The following is a 22,680-nucleotide window of genomic DNA, read 5'->3' as shown; positions in this document are numbered from 1 at the left end:
TCTTCTCCGTGCTTCAACATGCCATATGACGTGTTACGTTAATTATGCAGTCGGTAAATTTTTGCTGATTTTACAGCTAATGAACTACAAAGTTACTACAAAAATACTTTTTCTAAACACTAGCTGACTAAAAATCCTCAGCATTCTGCAAAAGAGAGAGTAGCTAAAAGTCCCTAACAAAATAGATATGCAGTTTTTACCTGACACAAACGAGCTAAACTTCCCTCGTTATAATATTAGTAGAAACTATTACTATTATGCTGTTTGAAACCGTCGTGTTACTCCCGAGTCACGAGCGTGGTTCAGAACAATGCCAGAGTGCGTCTCTAGAGAACAGTGTTCATCTCACAACGTCTTTGAATCATCACTATAATACTATTACGAACTTAGTTCCGAATACGATTTCCCGACTTTTGAATCTATCTGTTTCAGTACTTTGTAAGTACATTAACACATTGTATTCAACTACAAAGTATGCTTTGATAATCACATTTATTACTCACTTTTATGAGGAAATTAAATAATTAATTTATTATAGGATTAACTTTCGCAATTAAGAATGTGTTGAGTGATATTGTTGTGCTTTGTATAATATGGTAAACAGATAATGCTACAATAATGTATAATAGTCAGCGCGGTCGGAAAACATGTTGACATACAAGCTGGGATCCAAGAATTGTAGATAAAATCGCGATATAAGATTTTTAGAAAGTGTTACTACAAAAGTATGTTTTAATTAGTGCCGTGTCTTGTTCCTATTTATAACTTCCCCGCGGACAAAAATGAAGCGAATCATTCATACGTAATTAATGTAACGAATAAATTAATTTATGCAGAGAACTCCCGGAGGCCTCGTTTCCATAGCGCCAGACATTGTACATTATATTCTATCACTCTAGTTTTGTTATGGCTCTAAATAATTGTGATGTTTCACGCAATAATAGACAAATAGGACTACTTACTTGTTTTGATGATAACCTTTGGGTTTCCTAGCCTATCTTTTATTGTGATACAAGTCGTGACATTTCAGAAATAGTTATTTCGTTGTCAGTGGATTTGAACATTGGTAGGGATATTTTTTTGAGAATATTAATAAAAAAAACTTACAGAGATAGAACTTGTGGTATATTTAAAAGGCACAAGAAATTAATAAGATTTCGAAACGGTTAAATCAGAAGTTTATTAACGCAAGATACCAAAGCATCAGGATTTTTACATAATTAGGTCACGAATGATGAATATTTTTTATTATTTGGAACCTGTTTTCCTCAATCTGAATACTTTTAAACTGTCTTTAGGCAGGAATGCCGACACTCGACCGCGACACGAGTTGATTTCGTAACACCTAATAGGCGATAAAGCATCGATTTTCACACAAAGAGAGGTTAGTGGCGCAACATCGACCCCTTTTCAATAAAATTCACATTTTCTTTCACAAGTCGGGTGTTGGAGCCTGGGTAACATTCATGACGGAGTTTAGTGACTTCCGAAGTAGCAGGTTATCAGACGTGGGGGTAGGAGGTGCGGGCTGCGGGAGGGAGGGGGCGGAGGGAAAAGCTGGATGCTGGTGGTGGATTCGCGCCCCCGCATTCAAGTCCCGGCGCTCGGCGCGCTCGCTCGCGCCTCCCAGTTCGCGTTACTCGCTCGTTACCGAATACGCATCAGCTTCTTATTTTTATTTACTTACGCAGCGTCTGTTCAACCTTTTCTATAACTTGTGGCGGAGGTTTGTTGTGATTGTTTTAAGTGACGGTGTGATTTTTACGGTTCCTTTTGTCACTCATCTGTATTGTTATTGAAGTATCGACTTAAATTGCATAGCAACTTACTAAACTATATACTACATTAAATAGTTCGTTTTTTAGTTTTCTGTTGTAGCTAAAATCTACAAAAATATAATTTGATCTGTTTCATTAATGCGTTAAATAATAACCTACAAGTATTCTAATCTCAGCGCTATTAAACATAGACATTTTCAAGTGCATCTAAGGGCAATCTGAATCATTATAAATATAACAGTTATGAAGACTGGTCGATAAATATCTTGATACTAGACGTTAAATCCGGCTAGGTCAGTCTGCTTCAAGCAAAACGGCTACCTTAATCGATCGTTATCTATTTATGTACGTTTCGTAATATTATATACACTGACTTATGTTACGAATATATTGAGCTGAATTTAACTCCGTATAATTTTCCAAGAGAAATGAATACGGTATTGAAACAACGTCGTTATAAAAATCTATGTAAAAAATCGCGTAGTAAAATAAAAAGAAAAACAAATTAGGCAGTGAAAATACGAATTTATTGAAGCAAAGATTACAGCACCAGCCGAGGGCAATTCAAATTAGAAAGGGGTCAAAATAGATTCGGGTTAATGTAATTCAAGTTTTAAAACGCTATGGAGTATCATGTTTGTAGTTTGTACAAACATATTGTTACACTAAATTGCGGTGATTTAACATTGCAAGAGAATAATTTGACTATCAAATCAACTGTAATTGGAGGTTAGCTTTGACGAATTATTTATGTTTTAATCAAATGGTCCGCCAAAATTTAAACATTGCAAACGTAATTCTGATTAATTCACTGTCCTCATATTTAACCGCAATAACATAAATGTGAAGATATAAACAGATTTTCCATATTAAAGTGAACACCTAGATTGAATATTAATTGAGATTTGTTACACAAACAAACAATAATCAGGTCGTAACAAGGGACGGGTTTATGGGAAGTGAATCCCATGTTCCCGTCCTACTCTACTTCGTGGGGAACTCGCGCAATGTGGCCTCACACGCTGAGTAAAAACGATAAAAACGCGCTTTCGATCCGGACCCGAGCGAGTTTCTATCTGGGATGATAACCGAGTACACTCGCGTGCGAAACCCAATGGCCCTTTATGACAGCGAATCTTAATTGAGTACGCAGTTTATTCAAATATCTCTTCACATTTTTGGCGGCCAGTCCCAACCCAAATTTACACGTGTTACGGACCTGTATAAATAAAACATTACTCTAGTCTTAAGGTTAATTTATGTTCGTCTCGCTTTTTGTGTACTCTATGTATTAAATTAAAGAGCGGAGAGCCCTCTTCTCTGAAAAGTTAGCTATTTGCGGGTCTTGGTCATGTTTATATTGTCCAACATAGACGCCTCATTAAAAATGAACATCAGAGGCGAACAACTTAATCTCAATGTAAACTTGGGGAGGTACCTAATTGTATTTTAATTGCCTTATTATTGGTTTTTATAAAATTTCCTCAACTTTGTAACACTTTTCTTACCAAAAAATACCAAGTTAAAAAGATTGTTATTTTTCGTAATTTAACGAATTCTTCAAAGTAAAGGGTAAAGTTTGAAGTTATTTTAAAGTTTACGACGTGACAAAAATTATAACTCGGACCTCTTAAAGACTAGATAAATCGTCTCCACAGTACTTTATATTTCAACTTCTATCTAAATGGCGCACATCAAAGATTCTTGTGAAATTTGATAAGCGCTGTAAAGTTTGTCTAACATTTTATTATTAAAGGCACGAAGAAAGAAATTTTAGAATAGTAGATTGGTTTCGACAACGATGTTACAAATCCATCAGACGAACTATATGTATATTATTTACAAGAAAAGTTCTTCTATGAAGTGCGCGTTCGCAAGCCTAAGCTGGATCGACAACTTTCTTAATGCGTCCTTACACTCCCTCGTCACGTGACGTCTAGTCAGACCGCTCGTGTACAAATCTATTATAGAAAATAACTCACCTTAGCTAATAACAGGCGTCAACCTGATTACTATATAAGTATCGCGAACTCGATCATATTTCTCGATTATTAAATCGAAGATTACTGTTCTGTTTTGAAAGCAAAATAACTAGAGAATACATTAACTCAAGAAATCTTAGGAAAGCGTCTCATTTTAAAAAGGCGTCGAGCTAAGTCGTGAAGGACAAAATTCCAATCAATTTCGACAAACTCCATCCAAGTAATCGGATTTTGGATAACTACACGGAATTTAGTTTATTAATCAATTTCTATTACGTATTCATGTTTAGGTGTTTACTTAGCAAATATTATAATTTACATCTGTAAGGATTCGTGTAATAAATTGGATTGTTAATAACTTGTCGAGGTCAAACGGTTGTGACACAGAAAGGTGGTGAATTTAATTGGATTGGCTTTTTTTCATAAAATATTTATTATGAAAATACCTGTATGTATTTCATAAATCATTTGCGTTGCCCAGTTAAAGTCTATTTGTACTTTAAGTCACAAATTAGGCTAAGTTTAATTTTGACCCACTATTTTAACTAGAAATTCCTTCAATGTGGCAAATGATTACTTTATAAACTAATGTTCAACATAATGACCAAGCTCATTATTAATAGCAATAATTGCCTTTATTTAATTAGTTTCTGATTATTTCTATGAACACTGCAAACCACAAACGTAGCGATTGACACATCAATCAACGAGAACAGTGAGCACGAATATCGGTATTCATGTATGCATACAAGCTACACACCTCCGTACATACATTAAGCACATATACTTGAAACATGTCATGTAAATAAGTCAGGATTAAATACATAAGCCAAAGTAGAATCCTCAGTTGAAGTTGGGAATGCGATGCTCTCAGATAAAACGGCCATTAAGGGCTTGTCTAAAATATTTTCATAAGTCAAAGGAAGTTTCTCATCAGAGCCGTTTAACCTTGACATTTCGCGACTTTCCGGCTTTCGTATAAAGCTTACGGCAAATATTTATTCGATAGATGCTTAAGTACCATTAAGGCAGTATCCGGAATCCATATGTATGGAAAGATTCATACGTAGTTTCTCGACTTAGAAGGCCTCGACCTAAATACGGTTGGGTTTTTAATTCAATACTTTATTACGAGTTCGTATTGATAATAGGCTTTGAAAAAGCAAATAACTTGAACGTTTTAATCGCGATAAAAGAAGCAAGCTTATGGATTAAGCCGCAAAGAGTAAAGCAATTTATTTTTGTTATTTATATTTTAACTACGCGTCAGTGTGCCCTAAATGTTACGAGATAGGTCGTGAGCGTCAGCGTATTTTGAACTTTTGACATTGGCACGGACTAGCCGAGATTTTGAGAAACTACACTTGACTTTAAACTGTTTTTGTTGCTTTTGTTCTGCAAACAATAGACTGTAGAAAAAATTTAAGTAATCTGCTTAAGTGTACTTTGTGCAACCGATAGGTCCGAGGTTTTAACTTTTATTTTAATATAAAAAATACTGTTTGGATAACTTGATTTGCTATTATTCTGTATAACAAAGCGTGTTCGTATTATTTAATGAAAGAACTAAAATCACAAACGGATAGTACGTTCAATCAATATCGTATGCAAATTGATGCATGAGTGATTTGCATACTGTAAAACGGATTGAATGGTGGCCACCTGACCTGTGACTTGAAATTCATATTAGTATTCCGGATTGAAATTGGCAAAACGGAATTTAAGAAATAGCTAAATTTTGACGTCGAATGTGTGGTTAAGTGTGAGTGAATTTTTTTGAAGGTTAAGTTTTATAAACTTCAAGATCATGTCAATCAATTAAAAAATACCTTATAAGATAGAAAGTTACTGTCTGCGGTCATAGATTTTATATTAAAAAAAAAAAATCAATTTTTATATTACGCTTATTTTTTCTCTATAATTGTAACAATATAGATTATAACGAGCCCTTGGGTACAAAATTTATGTGTATAACATACGGAACTAGTTCAGTTAAACAATTTTTATTTAACTAGTGGAATATTTAGAATTAGACCGCACGTTGCGTACGAACAATTAAAAAAGGTAATGTGTGTTTGTTTTATTGTACAAATACTATTTTAACTATATCGAGTCTTGTTAAATTTTCCATAGAAGCTTTGAACAAGCTAGTTAGTTTTCCCTGATTACCTACTTGTTATATTATTATATCACCTAATCGATAATTATACCGTTCAAAGCAAGTTATTGTATTGCAGACATTACAGACAATCCAATTGTATACGGTTTCAACGTAACCGCTTATACGCGATTAGGATAATTAGCATTAATATTACTAGTTAGTGAAATTACCAACACAAATTAATCCATTGAGACACGTGATATTTGATAAACAGCTCATTCGTTGAAGCGAACACTTCGCGTAGACTAATAGTATGTATATTAATACCTTTCTCTCTCACTTCAAAAAGAAAGTTAAGCGTTTTTATGGGCACTGTAACAGATTCAGAGACAGTTATCGTATACCTTCGATGACAATTCCAATCGAGTTATAATACGACATCGAGAAGGGTATCTTCCATATTTTACATAAACCTTTTTTCCGAATGCCGCATACGTTGTAGAAAAAAATAATGATTGTAATTTCCTTCGTTTCGCATTTGAGTATTTTTCCGCTTTTGAGGGCACGATCAAAGGGATTAGAAAATAAAGGCCTAAAATGATAGATCGTATTAGTTTATATGTTTTTCATAAGAAAATACCTTCACTATCATTTACAGACTGCTACAGGGCCTACAAGCTGATGAATATTCTCTGTTAAGAAAAAGCATTACGGCAATATCATGACACATTGTATCAGGATAGAAGCTATATATATAAAATAATAACAATCGTAACTTAATTTGGAATTCAGTATGAAAAGCTCACTGAGAAAAAACCGAATAAGGGCTCTTTCAATTTAGACGTTTCGTGTCGTACGGCTGCCGCACGTTAACCGTGCCGCTGGTTATAGCCCGCTGCCGTACCGCTGCGGTACGTTAGCCGTCCGACACCAAACGCCTAAATTGAAAGCGTATCTGACTGCCGTGCGTTTGTATGTTAGTGTTGTTTTAAATTCATGTGACAGCAGTGTAGCCATGGACTCTGACGAAGAAACATTACTGTTAGTGCTCCTGTTAAAAAATATCAAACAGAAACAAAAACGCCGCGCCCGTAAAAGAACACTACCGATGTTTTCATTAACATGTAATTTTGGTGATTTCCATATTCTTTATCCTAGGTTAAAACAAGACCCAAGCAAATTTTTTAATTACTTAAGAATGTCAAGAGAATGTTTCTACGAATTACTCAATAATTCAATTTCATTTATAAATTCTTCCACGTCTATATCATCCATTTTAAGCAAATAATAAACATGAAAATTCAATGAAATTAGCTGTCAGGTTTAGTCACCGCACTATTCAACAGCGAAATGAACACGTGGAGCTTGCGACGTTACCGTCCTGTCGTCGTGCGTTCTCGGTACCGACACCGCACTGTTGCCGCACCGTGCGATTTGTATGAAAACAAATGACCGTCCGTGCACCGTACGACAAACGCACCGTTTCGGCACTGCTGCGGTCCGACACGATACGGCTAAATTGAAAGAGCCCTAACTTGAGTGTTTAATTTGAAATACCGTCAACGACGACATTTCCATGACTTTTAAATTCGCATTATTATACAATTACAATATTCATAAAATCAGAAGAGAAAAATATTCAAAATCACAACGAAAACGTAATTTTCTCACTCGATCACCATTACTTGGTCTCAATTTTTCTAGACGTTCTTAAGTCGACTGAAAGTGACGTAAGAAATTCGTTCAGTTCTTCTATTCAAGAGAGGCTGTAAAGGGGCGTAGCTTCATAGAGACGGATCGGTGTGAATTTGACAGAGGTTGTTAATTATATGGTCGTCAGTGTCGATCGTGTGCTCCTTGCGGTCTCGTTCGAATTACGACTCACCTCCATGCCTCGTTTAACACTCGCACAGTTTAATGAAGTCGTAAAAAAGAAATTCAAAGGTATGACTCCGGTAGATTTCTTTCTCTGTTTAAATTTGTTCGTGTTGCGCAAATATGTATCTAATTTGTGGGGAACTGCGTTACGGTGATATATGAGAATTTACGACCCTCGGTGAGGTTTTATTTCGCACTGTTTTCCTTTTGCGTTTTCATATCGTAGTCGTAGGTTTAAAATTATACCCTTGCTTCACTACTAGTAGCATTGTGCGTAGTTATACCATATACCTAGGTTCAGTTGGCATCTAGTTTCCCCCGAGGGCCAAAATGAATAATGTTACGTACTCTGCACCAACACTAGAAATCCCGCGGGAATTTGTTCCCTTGAAACTTACACGCCTTTCTACAATGTGGAGCGTATCTATAGCTACATACTTTGTGTGACAAAAACGTAAATTGTACTGAAACATTTCATACGTAGTTTATTGATGAGGTCTTAGAATAGATTATATGAAACAGGTTTCGTTTCATTAAAAAGGTGAAGTCTATTTTTAGGACTCTCGCCTGTAGGTGACGACATTTGTATAAGGACACATTAATTACGCGAACACCAGTACCTTTATACAAACATCGTTTGACACATATAAGTACTACTCGTATTTGTATGAAAACGTTTGTTTCAGATGGAAAATCTCTGACGATTTACGAGTTTTAAACGAGTTTCTTGAAATCACTAACCGCCTTTAAAATGTTTGTCTTAAAATTAAAAAGTAATTTCGAAATAATAAGAGAATTAAGTACTTAAGTATCTGAACAAAACGTGCCGCGTCTAGAAACTTCACACAATTTTTACACAAAACTTTAAATGAAAAAGTTGTAAAAGCGGTTTGTACTATTTTTTCTTTTCATTTTACACTCGTACTCGTCAAGTACATATAATACAGTTTTAGTTAATTGTCTGCAAAGTTCGAGTTAATGCGTTTTGTTCTAAAACACATTTTTCTAAAGCTTCTCATAGCAGTTTTATTTCACAAACAAGTTTAAAGTGAGTTGCAGCTTTGCTGGGCTACGACGAAGCCAAGTGGTGGTAATGTTATTAACAGGGTTGTCGTGAAAAAATCTAAGGACAACACGGTCCAACAAGTTTGAAACTAAGAAATACGTACAGTAGAGTTATTTAGCTTATTTTTACCTAATGGATGTCTGATTGAAATCCTACTTACCGCAAACATATATTGCTTTGGTAATTGAAGTACCAAAATTAAGTGTGATTATCTTCATTGCCCAATTTGTACAATCCGTGGGTTTTGTTCAAATCCTAAAGTAATCGATTATAAAATTTCTCGACTATCCATAACAGAAATGGCAGTTGGTCATTATTTCTACAATCAAACTCGTTTAGACATGCCTCCCTCAATGTGGGGAGAGTCCGAATAGAATAATGGCGCGGTGTAATTGACGGGTCCCTGAAGTTCGCGGTAATTAATTTTCGACTCGCCTTCATCTATCAGAGTTTACATGGAATTAATAAGGATTAGAATTGGACGATAAGCGTGCCTTTTTAGACATCCATACTTGGGGATGTGGTTTCGACGGGGAGTTGAACGATCTCCAAACACGAATTATTTGTATGCGAAACTTTTCGGTAAAGTTTGAGCACGGCGTGTCATGATATTGTGAAGTAGACACACAAGTTATTGACTTTACCTTTCAGGAATCGCGTTTTAATAACTCATAGGTCCGTAATGCGAATAGTCACCAAGGCATTCAATGAAATTTTTATTCTATTGACGTCGCTTTCTCAATTATTATTCAAGGTCACAAAACTACGTGGGTAGATCTTAAATCTAGCTACAATTTACCTAAGAATTTGTAATCCTATTCTGGGGTATTATGTCTAGTTTACATAATACAAAACAGTTTATTCCCCAAGTAATTCACGCGAACACTGCCAACTTTGCAATCATATTACATTGCTAACTTAATTTATTCTCCCAAATTACCTTATCATTGTTTCTCAATGGTCTCGAGGTGCAATAAATAATATTTTATGAATACAAATAAATTTAGCGGCTACCGCGTCAGACCGTTTACTTATTTCTCCATTCTGTTTCACTGTCTTATGTGCCCCGTAATGGAGATAAAATAAAACTGTATCTTCATAAATTTTATTTACCTGCCGTACGCCCAATAATATTTTGTGTACGGAGCTTTTCGTTTATCTTATTTAATATTTTATTTGATAAATGTTGGTGATGTAGTGAGCTCGTTTATATTTAATGAATACACACGTGTGTTATACAACTTGTACTACAGAGTAAATGTAAATACAAAGTAGTGTGAATCGAATTGGGTGCGGGTGATTAAAGCAAGTGGTACGAACCCGATGTTAGTGTAATAGAATTCCTTATCTTGTGTTTCCCAATCGAACGTAGTAATGTAACCTGGAACTCTAGGTATTACTAATGCAACAGTTTGCTTTGCCCACACACCTAGTTGGACGCGTTGGTGTCAGTGGATTTACATTTCAGAGCTAGTGAGAATTCCAGCGTCATAGCAAAGAGTCATTATAGGTCGAAACGTGGGCAGGGTCGCGTTAGCATTGCGGTTTACGTTGAATTAGTTTACGATTGTGGTGTCGACCGGTTTTGCACGCAAACTGCAGCTTATTCCATAATTACTCGTCTATCAACTGTTTCTGTTTGGACATCTAAACTAGTAAAATATCAATTGCACTTATAAATGTATTAAAAGATGCATGTAGCCTGTGCAATTTAAAGAGAAATTTTATGTTAATGCATAATACAGAATTTGCATGTAAACGGCCGAAAATATACTTCGAAAGTTTCTAGTATGCAAAGGCGTAAATGTCTTGCGGAAACATTTGCCTATCTATTTCTAACATTACCGAAACGACGCAACCAGTCAATATTCTAGCTCATACTTTTCAAATATTGGACTGTCGTACCGAAATAATATTTTTCTCGACGTAAAAGCAATTCAGTAAGTGGCAAAATTTAAATAATATTTGTATCAAGGCGTTTGCTTATTGACGTAGTCCGTAAAGACTTCAAACGTTCTTCAGATGTAATTACTTAGATATAACAAGAGTTGACCTATACATTTACCGGCAGAAACGAACGTTATTACACTTATTACTTACATTACAATTTCTTTTCGTAGACCTTTTCTATATTAAGACGTCGATAGTTCGACAAGCTTTAACTAATATAAGAATAGGAAAAGGAAGTAGTAGAGAAGTAGTAAGAATATATTTACTAACAATGTAATTAAGTATATGTCAGAAAATTGCCGAAAGGTATTAATTACGACAATTATTTATGAACACAAATCAACAACGACCGTCCTTTTATACAATCTTTTTCGTTCATAAAATCAAAACCGATTGAATTTACACATGTAGTATGATTATTTATACTACATATAGACACATGTAGTATAAATAATCATATTATAATAGTCTCTTAGAATATAATTCAAGTAAGAATTTAGTATTTTACTGATTTGATACTCGTTACTGTTCGATGCATACTTTCAGTATCAAAGGTGTAAATAAAAAGGCTCGAATAAACGCCGAAAACAAGCTTTTATCATGGCATAAAATAAACTATTCCATACATGATCAGTGACCCATTTAGGGGAGGCGAAGTAAATAATTTGGTATCACGTGACTTGTGGAATCACGACGTGAATGAAGAAATTTATTGCACTTAGAGGGAGAATAAGTGTGCCCTTTCGTAAAGAGAAAAATATTATCATGTTATTTGATAGTGAAGTCTTTAGTTATCTTTGAATAAAGTGCTTGTATAGTATGAAGGTTGAATCTAAATTGTCTTATTTTTTTCGTGAAAAGTAATATGGCCAAAAAGAGGTAATATTTTATTTTGAAAAATACTTTCTTTAAAAGCCAGACGTTTGGGTTTTTCTAATAGTTAATTAAACCAATAAAATTCTCAATTAGTATATGATGAAATCTTAGTTCTTTAATCAAATAACATAGATATTGAAAAGTTTGCGAACTTAGTTTTAGCTTCGACCGGCGCACGGTGGATCGAAAATCGGCTGTAGAAGACATAGGATCTCGATGTCGTGAATGTTATTTTTTTTGATGGAAATGTATTCTGCTGATCATTACTGATCTATAAAATGTCATATGACGTAATTGTGTGCGCAAATGGAAGAGTTATAATTTTTTAAAGAAAATTTTGTATGGAGCTGACATGAAAAATGAGAATATCTCTGGAATCGCAAGGTTGGCCGTTATATCCTTGCACACTGATATAGTACTATTTATTTGTGAATTTTTGACATACTTTATATCGCGGCATCACTTGCGATTTTTTTTCTAAAAATCGTCAAAATTTTCATAAAAAATATTTTGTTTATGATACATTTAAATGCTTAAGTATGTCTATAATAAGTGTAATTTACAATACTTTTTATGCTTAGACCAAAACGTTCTGAGAAATCACAAAAAAGGAATTACTCCTCCTCGAACGATGTTCTCTAAACTTCGTATAATCTTTGTTTCGGGCCTCTGAAGCTTCTTCCGAAAGACTTCCAATTGGTACAATAGCATTTACTGCAATTATGTCCCCTCCGTACATCAACAATTTGTGGACGGTTGATGACATGTAGCACACATCATGCAGTTCCATGTATTTTTCAGCGGTTGTTCTAGCGTATTCTTTAATTACGGCACGTCTACAAACTCTCCAGATGTGATAGCTCTCAGAATCACAGCAAACCTGCGTTAGGTTTGCTTTAGAGATTAGGTCTTCATATAATCCAAATACCTAACTTGTAACGACAAGATAAAAAATTGATATTAATATCAAACTTAGGGGATTAGACGGTGCATCTAATCAAAGTAAATATAAGCAAAACATAGAGAGTGTTCAAGAAGATTCCAGCATATTTGTGACCTCTTTGGTTCAGATAAGGTTGATAGCTGACGGTGATACCGTATGGGTGAATCCAAAACCCTACTCAGTCTACTCACCTATGTATTACCCTCCAGTCTAGTTTAGTTTTTCGAAAGCATCCAAAGAAGTTGTCATAAAGGAAAAAACTGCTATGGATATTGAAACTCTCGTTACGGATAACAAAATTGCAGCTCTCGTTCCCTCAAAATGTCAGGGCCATGAAATTAGTCACCAATTAATGATGAAGATGATTGATGGCAAAATTTGTACAGCTATGTACAAAGAAGCGAAGTCAATGCGGCCTGCTACACATATGTTTGGCTAAGACCATATAAATGAATAAGTTAGATGCCATTGCGTCAAAAACCATTTCTTCTAGTGTGTTTGAGTCCGGATTATCATCATTTCATGCCCACATAAATGTGATGGAATAATTTTTACACATACCGTATCGTCTCGACTTTAAAAAGTGGTCTGCTAGAGGAGAAGGCCATCAAGAGTTATTGCATCCACAAAAAAACTCATCCAAAATCGATTCAAAGATGATCATTGCATTAGATATAGACATAATACGCAGATTTGCTGTAATTCTGAGAGCTATCACATCTGGAGAGTTTGTAGACGTGCCGTAATTAAAGAATACGCTAGAACAACCGCTGAAAAATACATGGAACTGCATGATGGGTGCTACATGTCATCAACCGTCCACAAATTGTTGATGTACGGAGGGGACATAATTGCAGTAAATGCTATTGTACCAATTGGAAGTCTTTCGGAAGAAGCTTCAGAGGCCCGAAACAAAGATTATACGAAGTTTAGAGAACACCGTTCGAGGAGGAGTAATTCCTTTTTTGTGATTTCTCAGAACGTTTTGGTCTAAGCATAAAAAGTATTGTAAATTACACTTATTATAGACATACTTAAGCATTTAAATGTATCATAAACAAAATATTTTTTATGAAAATTTTGACGATTTTTAGAAAAAAAATCGCAAGTGATGCCGCGATATAAAGTATGTCAAAAATTCACAAATAAATAGTACTATATCAGTGTGCAAGGATATAACGGCCAACCTTGCGATTCCAGAGATATTCTCATTTTTCATGTCAGCTCCATACAAAATTTTCTTTAAAAAATTATAACTCTTCCATTTGTGCACACAATTACGTCATATGACATTTTATAGATCAGTAATGATCAGCAGAATACATTTCCATCAAAAAAAATAACATTCACGACATCGAGATCCTATGTCTTCTACAGCCAATTTTCGATCCACCGTGCGGCGTGTTCCTTTAATATTTCGAGATCTTTTATAAAAAGAGTTTATCTAATAAACTATTTTTAGAATAGATTCGATAATAAACCCAATGAAGCCAAGCTAACGGATTCAAGACTTTTCCTCAAAAAAGCCTATACAAGTATTAGTTTAAGTAATATTTTACGGTTATAGAGAGAACAGTGTCCCTGTATGAGACAAAGGGTCAATAGGATTATCCAGGTGGCTACCTGCTTTTAATACAGGTTCGCTAGTCCCAGTAGATTCATAATTTAAACTTCTGATACGATAGTTTGCTTATTATTCGCTTGTCAGTTTTGTTAATCTTTATCGCTTATTGTATTTGTTTGGGTGCGTAAAGCGATTTAGAAACTTTAAAATAGAACCGTCTGGTGAATTTATTTGATGTTATCTTGTTATTAGGTTTAGTCAGCATATAGATATAATGCACAGTCTACTGACACTTCAAAAACTGTTCCTTAATAACATTTTATGAAGTTGAAACTTTAGTTTATAATGAGATTATGCTCATCAAACAACAAGATTAAGACTAAAGTTATTTAAAAAAGTGCTTTTAATTATTTTCTCTTAACTTCTATTACCACATGGGAAGTTAAAAAAATCTTGGTATCACAAATCTAACCAAATATAAACTCAACTTTATCAAATAACTATTTCCCCTGTCAAGTGTAGTGTCATGGCAATATTCACCACGATGATAGATCTTTGCAATAAATCTGAATACTGAATTCCGACCTCCACGTGTGCATGAAACATAGTACCTACCTACCGACAAACACTTTGATTTACAATTCTGAGAGAATCCAGTTAGAATAAATAGCCCAAAGGTTGCTTTCTTTAATTATTCGAATAACATTTCAAAGATTATGTTGATTTAAGTCAATTTTAAACTTAGTTATAACACCAAAACTTCAGTTTTGTTGTAGATACAACATATACAATTTATTACAAGTATGGGTACATTAAACTCTTTTAGATTTGTAACCAAATTGTGAATAAAATATATTCAAAGATAAACGACGGAAAACAAATTTCTACTAGCACCAAAAACACATAAATACCTCAGTGACAATATTCGGTAGGAGAAGCGCGAGGCTCGTTGATTTTTAAACGGGTTGTAAGCTGGTTATCTCTCACAGGTAACGACGTTAAAAAAGGAACCGTAAAAATCACTGAATATTACACGGAAACGTGTTTGTTTTATAATTTTCACTCACTTTGCCTCATGTGTTTGCGTTTTATCTTTTAGTGCATTAAGTGGTACAAAGACTGTTAGACTACCGACAGTATGGCGTTTTCTCGGCTCATTTGGTTCGTCGCTTTAGCTGTCGTGGTGGACGCGACACTTTACGACGATGATTACGACACATACACGAAGGCCTACGACTACAAGAATGCAGGTAATAACAATTGACACACTGACCTTCAACTTCTCCAACCGACCAATTTGATTTTCACAGTTATGACTCTCAATCGAACCGAATGGCGTCCTCTCAAATTGAGTTTTGTAACGAAGCCTTAAAGGCAATAGTCGTCAGAGCGCCTAACTAGATTTTCGCAACGGCCTTAAGGGAATAGAGATTTGAACAATACCATATTTAGGTTTAGTTCTGTGTATGTACATCGTTTAGTTCTATTTGCTAATGTTATGTAAAGTACCCTTGTACCTATTTAAAACCGTGAGCCTTATTTAACAGGAGACGGATTTAAATAATGCTCGTATACTTACGTTAAATTAGACAGAAATTGTTACACGGGGTACGATTTCAAATGACAGGATTCAAATAATGTGTAACATTTTCGGATAAGTACTTTAGTTTCCTAACAATGTTAATTTTCTACTTTATTTTGCATTTATGAAATATAATCCCGAGTAGCCCGTTAAGCCAGTTAAGTCGACTTTTAATTAAACGCTTACTTTCGATGTTGCAGTACACCGTCGCTTAGGGATTAAAGGATAAGTACTCACAAGTAACACTATTAAAGAAATAATTTACGATAACTATCATCAGACTGGTTTTAACACGAAATAATATTAATCTACATAATATTATCATAACTGGCTTAAAAAGGGATAGAAGATTTACATAACTGTCAAATCAGTCTGCATGTTTATTCATCCCATTCAAATTATATCCCCACGATAGGAGAATAAACAAACTTGAAAGTTTCAAGTATGTCCTGCTACTATGTATTTATAATACATACAACAGCTGAAATAGGTTTAGTACGCCTTACAACAAAGTAGTTGTCGTCGTAACTAGTTTTGCTACGACTTTCGAGCAAAGACAGCACGTAAATTCGTAACCGAATCGCCTCGTAGCACATACAACGCTCCCGCCGTACCGTAGCTAGTGTTGTAGAGCGCTACGCATGTACAAAACCAATCTCTAACTTTCATACAACTTGGTGGTTACTCGTACAAACTCAATTTCATCTCGGATGGGTCAACAAGGTGTCGATAACAGCTTCCGCTTAGTTGTCCACCTTAATACGGTCCACATAATAGACAGAGCGCGCTACATGTGAGTTGAGGGCACGTAGCCGAGTAACATATGCAAGAGTGCTCGAAAGCTTCCAGTTACGTCGGTAACGAATGCACTCATCGCCGTCGCTTGCAAGTAAGGCTTGGTAATACAATTTCCCGCTGCTCTGACGCTATTGCCGTCTTGGGGACAATTTGGCCTAATGCTTGTGCATCTCGCGTTCGCAACGAACATTGTTTTAAATATTTCGCGAAAATAGCTGTAGTCTCGGCTAGTTGTAAGAAAATTGAAACACTAAACTTTAATATTTTTTTAATACGAGTTCTCAGACAATGGAAGGGGGATGCTCGGCCTCAAAAGTACACAGATTGACCTGGTTTACAACAGTTCGGGCAAGAACAAGCGAAACACGCACGTCCTGTGTTCAAAGAAATTTCAGAGCAACAGAAAAAATAGGCACCCACTACGAACTCGTTTTGAATACGAGCATACATACACAGTTTGTTACAAAGCTCTTTTGAAACATAAAACCCTTGTTCAGTCACCTTTATTCTTTTGAGGCTGGCTCATAAAAGTCCCGTGATATTGTGGTGTATACAAATCCGAAGTCATAAAATCGATTCATAAAGTGCATTACATTTATTTATTTATTTATTTTAAACTCATATGGTAAGTTTACAACTGATAAGACAAGAACAAAGAACAGAGTGCTAAGACCCGTAGGTAATGTACGTGGAAGAATTTGAGCGGTTTCCTACAAAAAAAAGCATATATTTAGCCCTTGGTACAACAGTGAATATAAATAAAGAGTAATTTATTATTGGCTACGATGTAATTATTTCCATCAAACCACAACATGGAAAACGCTTTAATGATCCCTTTCAGCTGTACATTAATTGCATTCACCATCCCAACTCAGCAACAATCTGCGAGTTAACTCCAATCGATAAGTTGAGTTCTTACTGAATCATGAACTTAGACTGTTCGACAAGATGTAAGGACAAACGAAACACGAAGGCAGAATGTATGTGATTGAATGTGAACACGATACGTCATTACATCAATGAGGATTGAAGATAAGAAGGGCCTCAAAGGCAATTTCGCGGACGGCAATTTTTGTCGCCATTTCGCGTTAGAGTGATTTCATTCCAAGAGAAGACATACCCGTCGAACTAGCTTATCGGACGGGCGCAGCTCGACGTATCTTCGATTTACCCACTCGTCTGGCTGCGGAGGCTCAATAGGAGAGACATTTATAGCCTTTCTTGCGAACCCGATTAGTGATTCACATCTCTATCGGCCGTACAACAACTGCGTGCTTAAATTGTGTCTGACAAAACCGTTCGGCTAATGGGACCGTACCCGACGGATTAATTAACTGTACACTGTCGAATAATCTCTTTGTTCTCCAGTAACGACTTGTATGAATACTTGCACAAAGGTTAATCAGCAAAATTAACTGTGATAATTGCCTATTAAATATTTGATGCTCTAGTTAGGCTGGAACAATTTGTTTGGGTACACGCAATGTGTGTACGGCGAAGAAACATTTTATTTATGCACACGGCGACCATAACACTTGAACATTAAAGATGTATACCATTGGCTAAATGACTACTAACTAACAAGGTAACAGGTTCAGTAAGAAATCTCACGTAAAACATTAATGAGAAAGTTGGCGAGATAAGCGAGCTTCAAACAAGGATTGAAGCAGGACCGCTGAGAAGAAGCGCGCATTAACATTCCAGCGTGGAGGAGGCAATAATGTGGGTGTTACACGGTGAACGTTTCACTCGAGAAAATGGCCGCGCGCCCGAGGGATATGGGTATTCTGTTACGAATAGATGGAGAATACTACTTCGGTTACCGCTATCGTGGCTCCTAAACCTCTCTAGGTATATACCTATGTACGTGTGAAAACACACTATTCCTAAAACCACAAGCGCAAAAATGGTACCTACTTTACTGTTCGGGTTTTATCAAAGTTTACCTTCAATGGTAAGGGTATTCGCTTTCAGAGCAAAGCCTCGAGTGAATGAACATCCTTGCTCCAAAACTAATAATACAACACCTAAAGATAAAATATTTGAAATAGCTTGTAAGAAAATATTACCGCTAGGCGCTTCATGGATAGAGATTCTTCATACCTATGTAAATAAATGAATAATTTATATAAATAATAATGAATTCATTTCACGTCGGCACTTTTGTACATTGTAGAGCAAAGATATCACAAAGTTTTACACTTACCATTAAACGTGAAAAGATTATAAAAGACAAAGCGAATATAAACGTAACAAACGATAATGAGAAGATATATAATTTCGCGTTAACATGTATCGCGTACAAATGTTAGTAGTACCTAATATCGCTGAGGGCGTAATACTTGCACGTAACAGTATATTGTGAGGTAAAATTAGTCAGCACTTTGTAACTGAAGTGAATACCTATTGTTAGTGGTGTTTTTACAGCGAGTTGTGTGCGAAATAGAGCTTTATACGTTGAACAATCTCTGATGGTACACTTGAATTTATCGCGTGGGTTACAGTAAAAGGGCTACGCACTCGACGGCTGCGGGCCGATATTATTCGGCGGGGGTGCGTTTTGTTTACAAATTGGTTGGCGGCGCGTGCCTTCTCCCGGCTCGCGTCGAATCACCTCGAGATAAAGCGGCTGCTGCTACCCGCCGATAATTTTCTTCAACCTTGTTTTATACGCACGTTGAACGGTGATTTCAGCCGTAAATGAATTGATCCAGTTAACGGCACTCCCTGGCTCAGGAAATTAGAGCGATACCGTAAAACGTACTATATAATAAATAACTTTTCGTCAAAATATTTTTTTTCGTTATTTAGTTCGGGCTGAAAATTTGATTAATTCAGTTTCAGACTTATTTTCGAACGTCTAAGCTTAAGACATCGATAAATTATAAGATTTGCACATTACTTGCCTAATATTTTAAAATAATATTTTCACTAAAATTCGTAGAACAACTTTGTAACTAAATAACCCTTTACATTTTTGGAAAATTTCAAACTATTTCTGAATTGCTCCCAGCAAAATTTGTAAATTGTATCAACTAAGTGAGATTAAAATTAATAATTCATCTTCATAAATATTCTGATGTTGATATTTGGTAGTCATCATAATAAAATAATATAAATACGGCGTTCGTACATAGCTGTATAGAGTGTCTGTACGTAGGTACGAATAACATATTTGTAGGAATGTTCAAATACGCACTTGTAGGTACTTAGGTATACCTTAGTTCAATATAAGTAGAGATTAAAGACCCTCGGAAACGTCAACATGTTCCCCGTCACATCTTTCAAATAAATTAAAAAGGAGTAAGATTCTTCGCGAGGTGTCTCTACGTTTAGTATTAACATTTACATGTGTATACTTAAGGTTCATTTTTCTTTAACGTTATAGATTTACAAAAGTATTTATCACCAAAATTGTGGTTGGTCGAAAAGTAATGAAAAATTCACCCTTGACGCGACCTGTGCAACTAAATCCCTAATAATATTTCAGGGTATATACTGCTTTAGTCTGTCGTTTATTTATTTATTTATTTTTTCTATTACAGAAAGCCGCACTTGTACGGATTCAGAGTTCCGTTGCAAGACAGGAAGATGTATACCGCTGTCCTGGCACTGTGACAATGAAAAAGACTGTCCTGATGGTTCAGACGAGGAGCCCGGCACTTGCAGTCAGTATAAACCTTTATTACCTACTTTGTTATTATGAAAGAATCTATGAAACCAGAAACAGTAACTCCAAGTAACATTTCATTTTAGCAGCAAAGTTATTGCGTTATTATACTTTTATTTTCTCTTTGTGGTGTTTAGTAATTCAATATGACTATGGAATTTAATATGAAACTTGTTTCCTGTGTGGAAAGTAACAACATAAATAATTACAGGCGGTATGTTACTGTGTAGAAAATAAGCAAGTAGTCAGGGATGTTAGTGAATTCTTAGGATGAATATTTAAAGTTTTCTCGGTAACATTAAATGAAGCACACAACAGGCCTGGCCCTACTTAGTTACTTACTAAATTTGTGTGTCGAAAATAAGTAAACACTGTTATTTTGGCAAATTTACTTTAGGGTCGAGTTGGCAGTCAGTCGCCTATTGTTTAGATGTAGAACAATGAAAAAACAAGGTCGGCAAATGACAAAGCCAGCAAGGGTATGAAAACTGGACGATCCTATAACCCCAACCCGAGAGTTATCCCTTGTTATTAGAAACCGAAAAAGTTTTTATTAACCGCAATTTTGATTTAAACATCGTGTACCCACCACGGTAACCAAATTGTGTTTTTTTGATCTGACAAACGAAACGGACATCGTTGTAGAAAAATAATGATAAAACATTTTTTGTATAAATTAAAAAAGTAACAAAGTTGTCTTAGAGGAAAAGTTATTGTAATAAAGTAATACTTTTCGTTTTACACAGCGCCGTAATCATCCAACTTGAGTAAAGATTAGTTTGCCTATATTCAAATTTTCTCGTATATTTGGCACCAGGCGGTCATGGTAATGGCATCGCATCAATTCAAGAACTGAAACCGTAAAAAATAATTATCTAACGATTTATGTGAAAACTTTTGAAATACGCGTATTTTGTCCTTAGCGGGGCTTCCGACGTAGATTAAAATCTTAATTACGACCAAGTTTTCTGGATTAATTTTATAATCTCAACCCTCATTCACCTGCTGCCAAAAGTCAAAATTTAAATATCTACTTATGCTTTAAAATAATTTGAAGCACACCCATAATCGTACAGCATTTTAATGATATTTGTTAGTAGAGATCGTCTAATCTGATAAACATTATTGTGACTGAATATTTCTTTGTGAACTTCTTTTTCGGGAGATCTACAATCTAGGCAAAATATCATTACTAAAGTGCAAATACGGGTCTTATAAGTAAGTCAGTAAACGTAATGTGAAAAATGCGAACATCCACAAAGATGCGAGAGGGTCTCCTCAAATGAATTTTTGCCGAGAGGCTGCGGTATTTAAATAAAACACGTAATACGAATTTAAACATACCATGGGGCGCGTAGAGGATCGCGTTAATTTATTTATGGTTGACACATGAAATAACGGATAAGAAGGACTATGTACGGAGGCAAATTGGACTTGTTCGTGTCGAACGAGCCGGCAAAACAGTCAGTTTTCTTTCGTATAGAACATTTTATTCTGGTTAGCTGAAAATGTTGATCGATTGCTATGACGTCTATGCTTCGTAGTGTACTAGTGAATCTTGAAAACTTAACACCATATAAAAGTGTGATGGGTATTTAATTGTAAATGCAATTTATGTAAATCCTTAAACTCGAGTGCTAACAAAACTGCAATATAGAAAGCTAAACTGCTTTATTATTAAAATCGAAGTTTTATAAGAAATCTGAGGATAACAAATGTTATAGAGTTCATATAAACGGAGTACCTGGAAGACATTGCTTTGAAAATAATAAAATTAGCATAGTTTGATTTTTCTTTTTTTACAACGCGAAGTCTGAGGGCTGACTGAAAATAGACAGGTATTAAAAAAGACAATGTATGAAATAAACGACTACCTACCCTATTATTCAAATGTGAAACGAGTAGAAAATAACGCGTCGGCTTTTTTTTTCGTTTGTCGATGGGAGGGTCACGCCATAACTCACGATTTTATCACCAACACTTTTCAATATAAGTGAACCGTAAAATTAACATGGTTTTTTACGATATGTTGGTCCATATTAATTATGATAAATCACAAGTAAACAATAAACAAACACGCATAGGTTTTAATATTATGTTCATTTTTATATAAAATTGAAGGCTGCGTATAAATTAGGCTCGATTTTTATAAAAAGGTTAGTTTAGAGACGAGTCGAAAATTCTTTGTGAAATAAACTAAAATAAATTGACATAGTAATACAAAGGATATTCTTCTTTGTAAAACTGAATAGCTTTCATCGCGTTTATTATGAAAGTATTAACTTCATCTAATGGTATGCAGGCGTAGCTAACTAAAGTACTTATAAAAAGTAGAGTTCATCGAGAGTCAAGGGACTTTTAATTCCTTGTTTTTTACAAACTGCAACGGCGTCTATAAAAAGCTTGCGAAAGTTACCAAGGTTTTATTTCAGTGGAGGTGGGGTTATGGCAACCGCAAGCGGGTAACTTTGTACACTTAGAGCTACTGTAAG

General features: G+C 35.2%; 1 protein-coding gene across 9 annotated transcripts in view; it reads left to right on the top strand.

Annotated features, from left to right (window-relative positions):
• LpR1 (Lipophorin receptor 1) overlaps nt 1-22,680 on the top strand; it is a 178,779-nt gene that overhangs the window by 130,675 nt on the left and 25,424 nt on the right. For 6 of the 9 annotated variants that reach the window (XR_012959492.1, XM_076114703.1, XM_076114681.1 and 3 more), the window contains exon 3: nt 20,064-20,186. Coding sequence is in view for 8 of the 9 variants with exons in the window: in XM_076114703.1 (XP_075970818.1) it covers nt 20,064-20,186 (123 nt within the window). In the remaining variant the exon portion in view is untranslated. Of the gene's footprint in view, nt 1-1,572; nt 1,727-15,237; nt 15,389-20,063; nt 20,187-22,680 lie in introns of those variants that run through there. The other 3 variants (XM_076114740.1, XM_076114713.1, XM_076114722.1) reach the window with 1 other exon arrangement.

This window comes from Anticarsia gemmatalis, chromosome 1, assembly GCF_050436995.1.
Source record: "Anticarsia gemmatalis isolate Benzon Research Colony breed Stoneville strain chromosome 1, ilAntGemm2 primary, whole genome shotgun sequence".
Taxonomy (NCBI): Eukaryota; Metazoa; Arthropoda; class Insecta; order Lepidoptera; family Erebidae; genus Anticarsia; species Anticarsia gemmatalis.
This window is presented reverse-complemented; position numbering and strand designations above follow the sequence as displayed.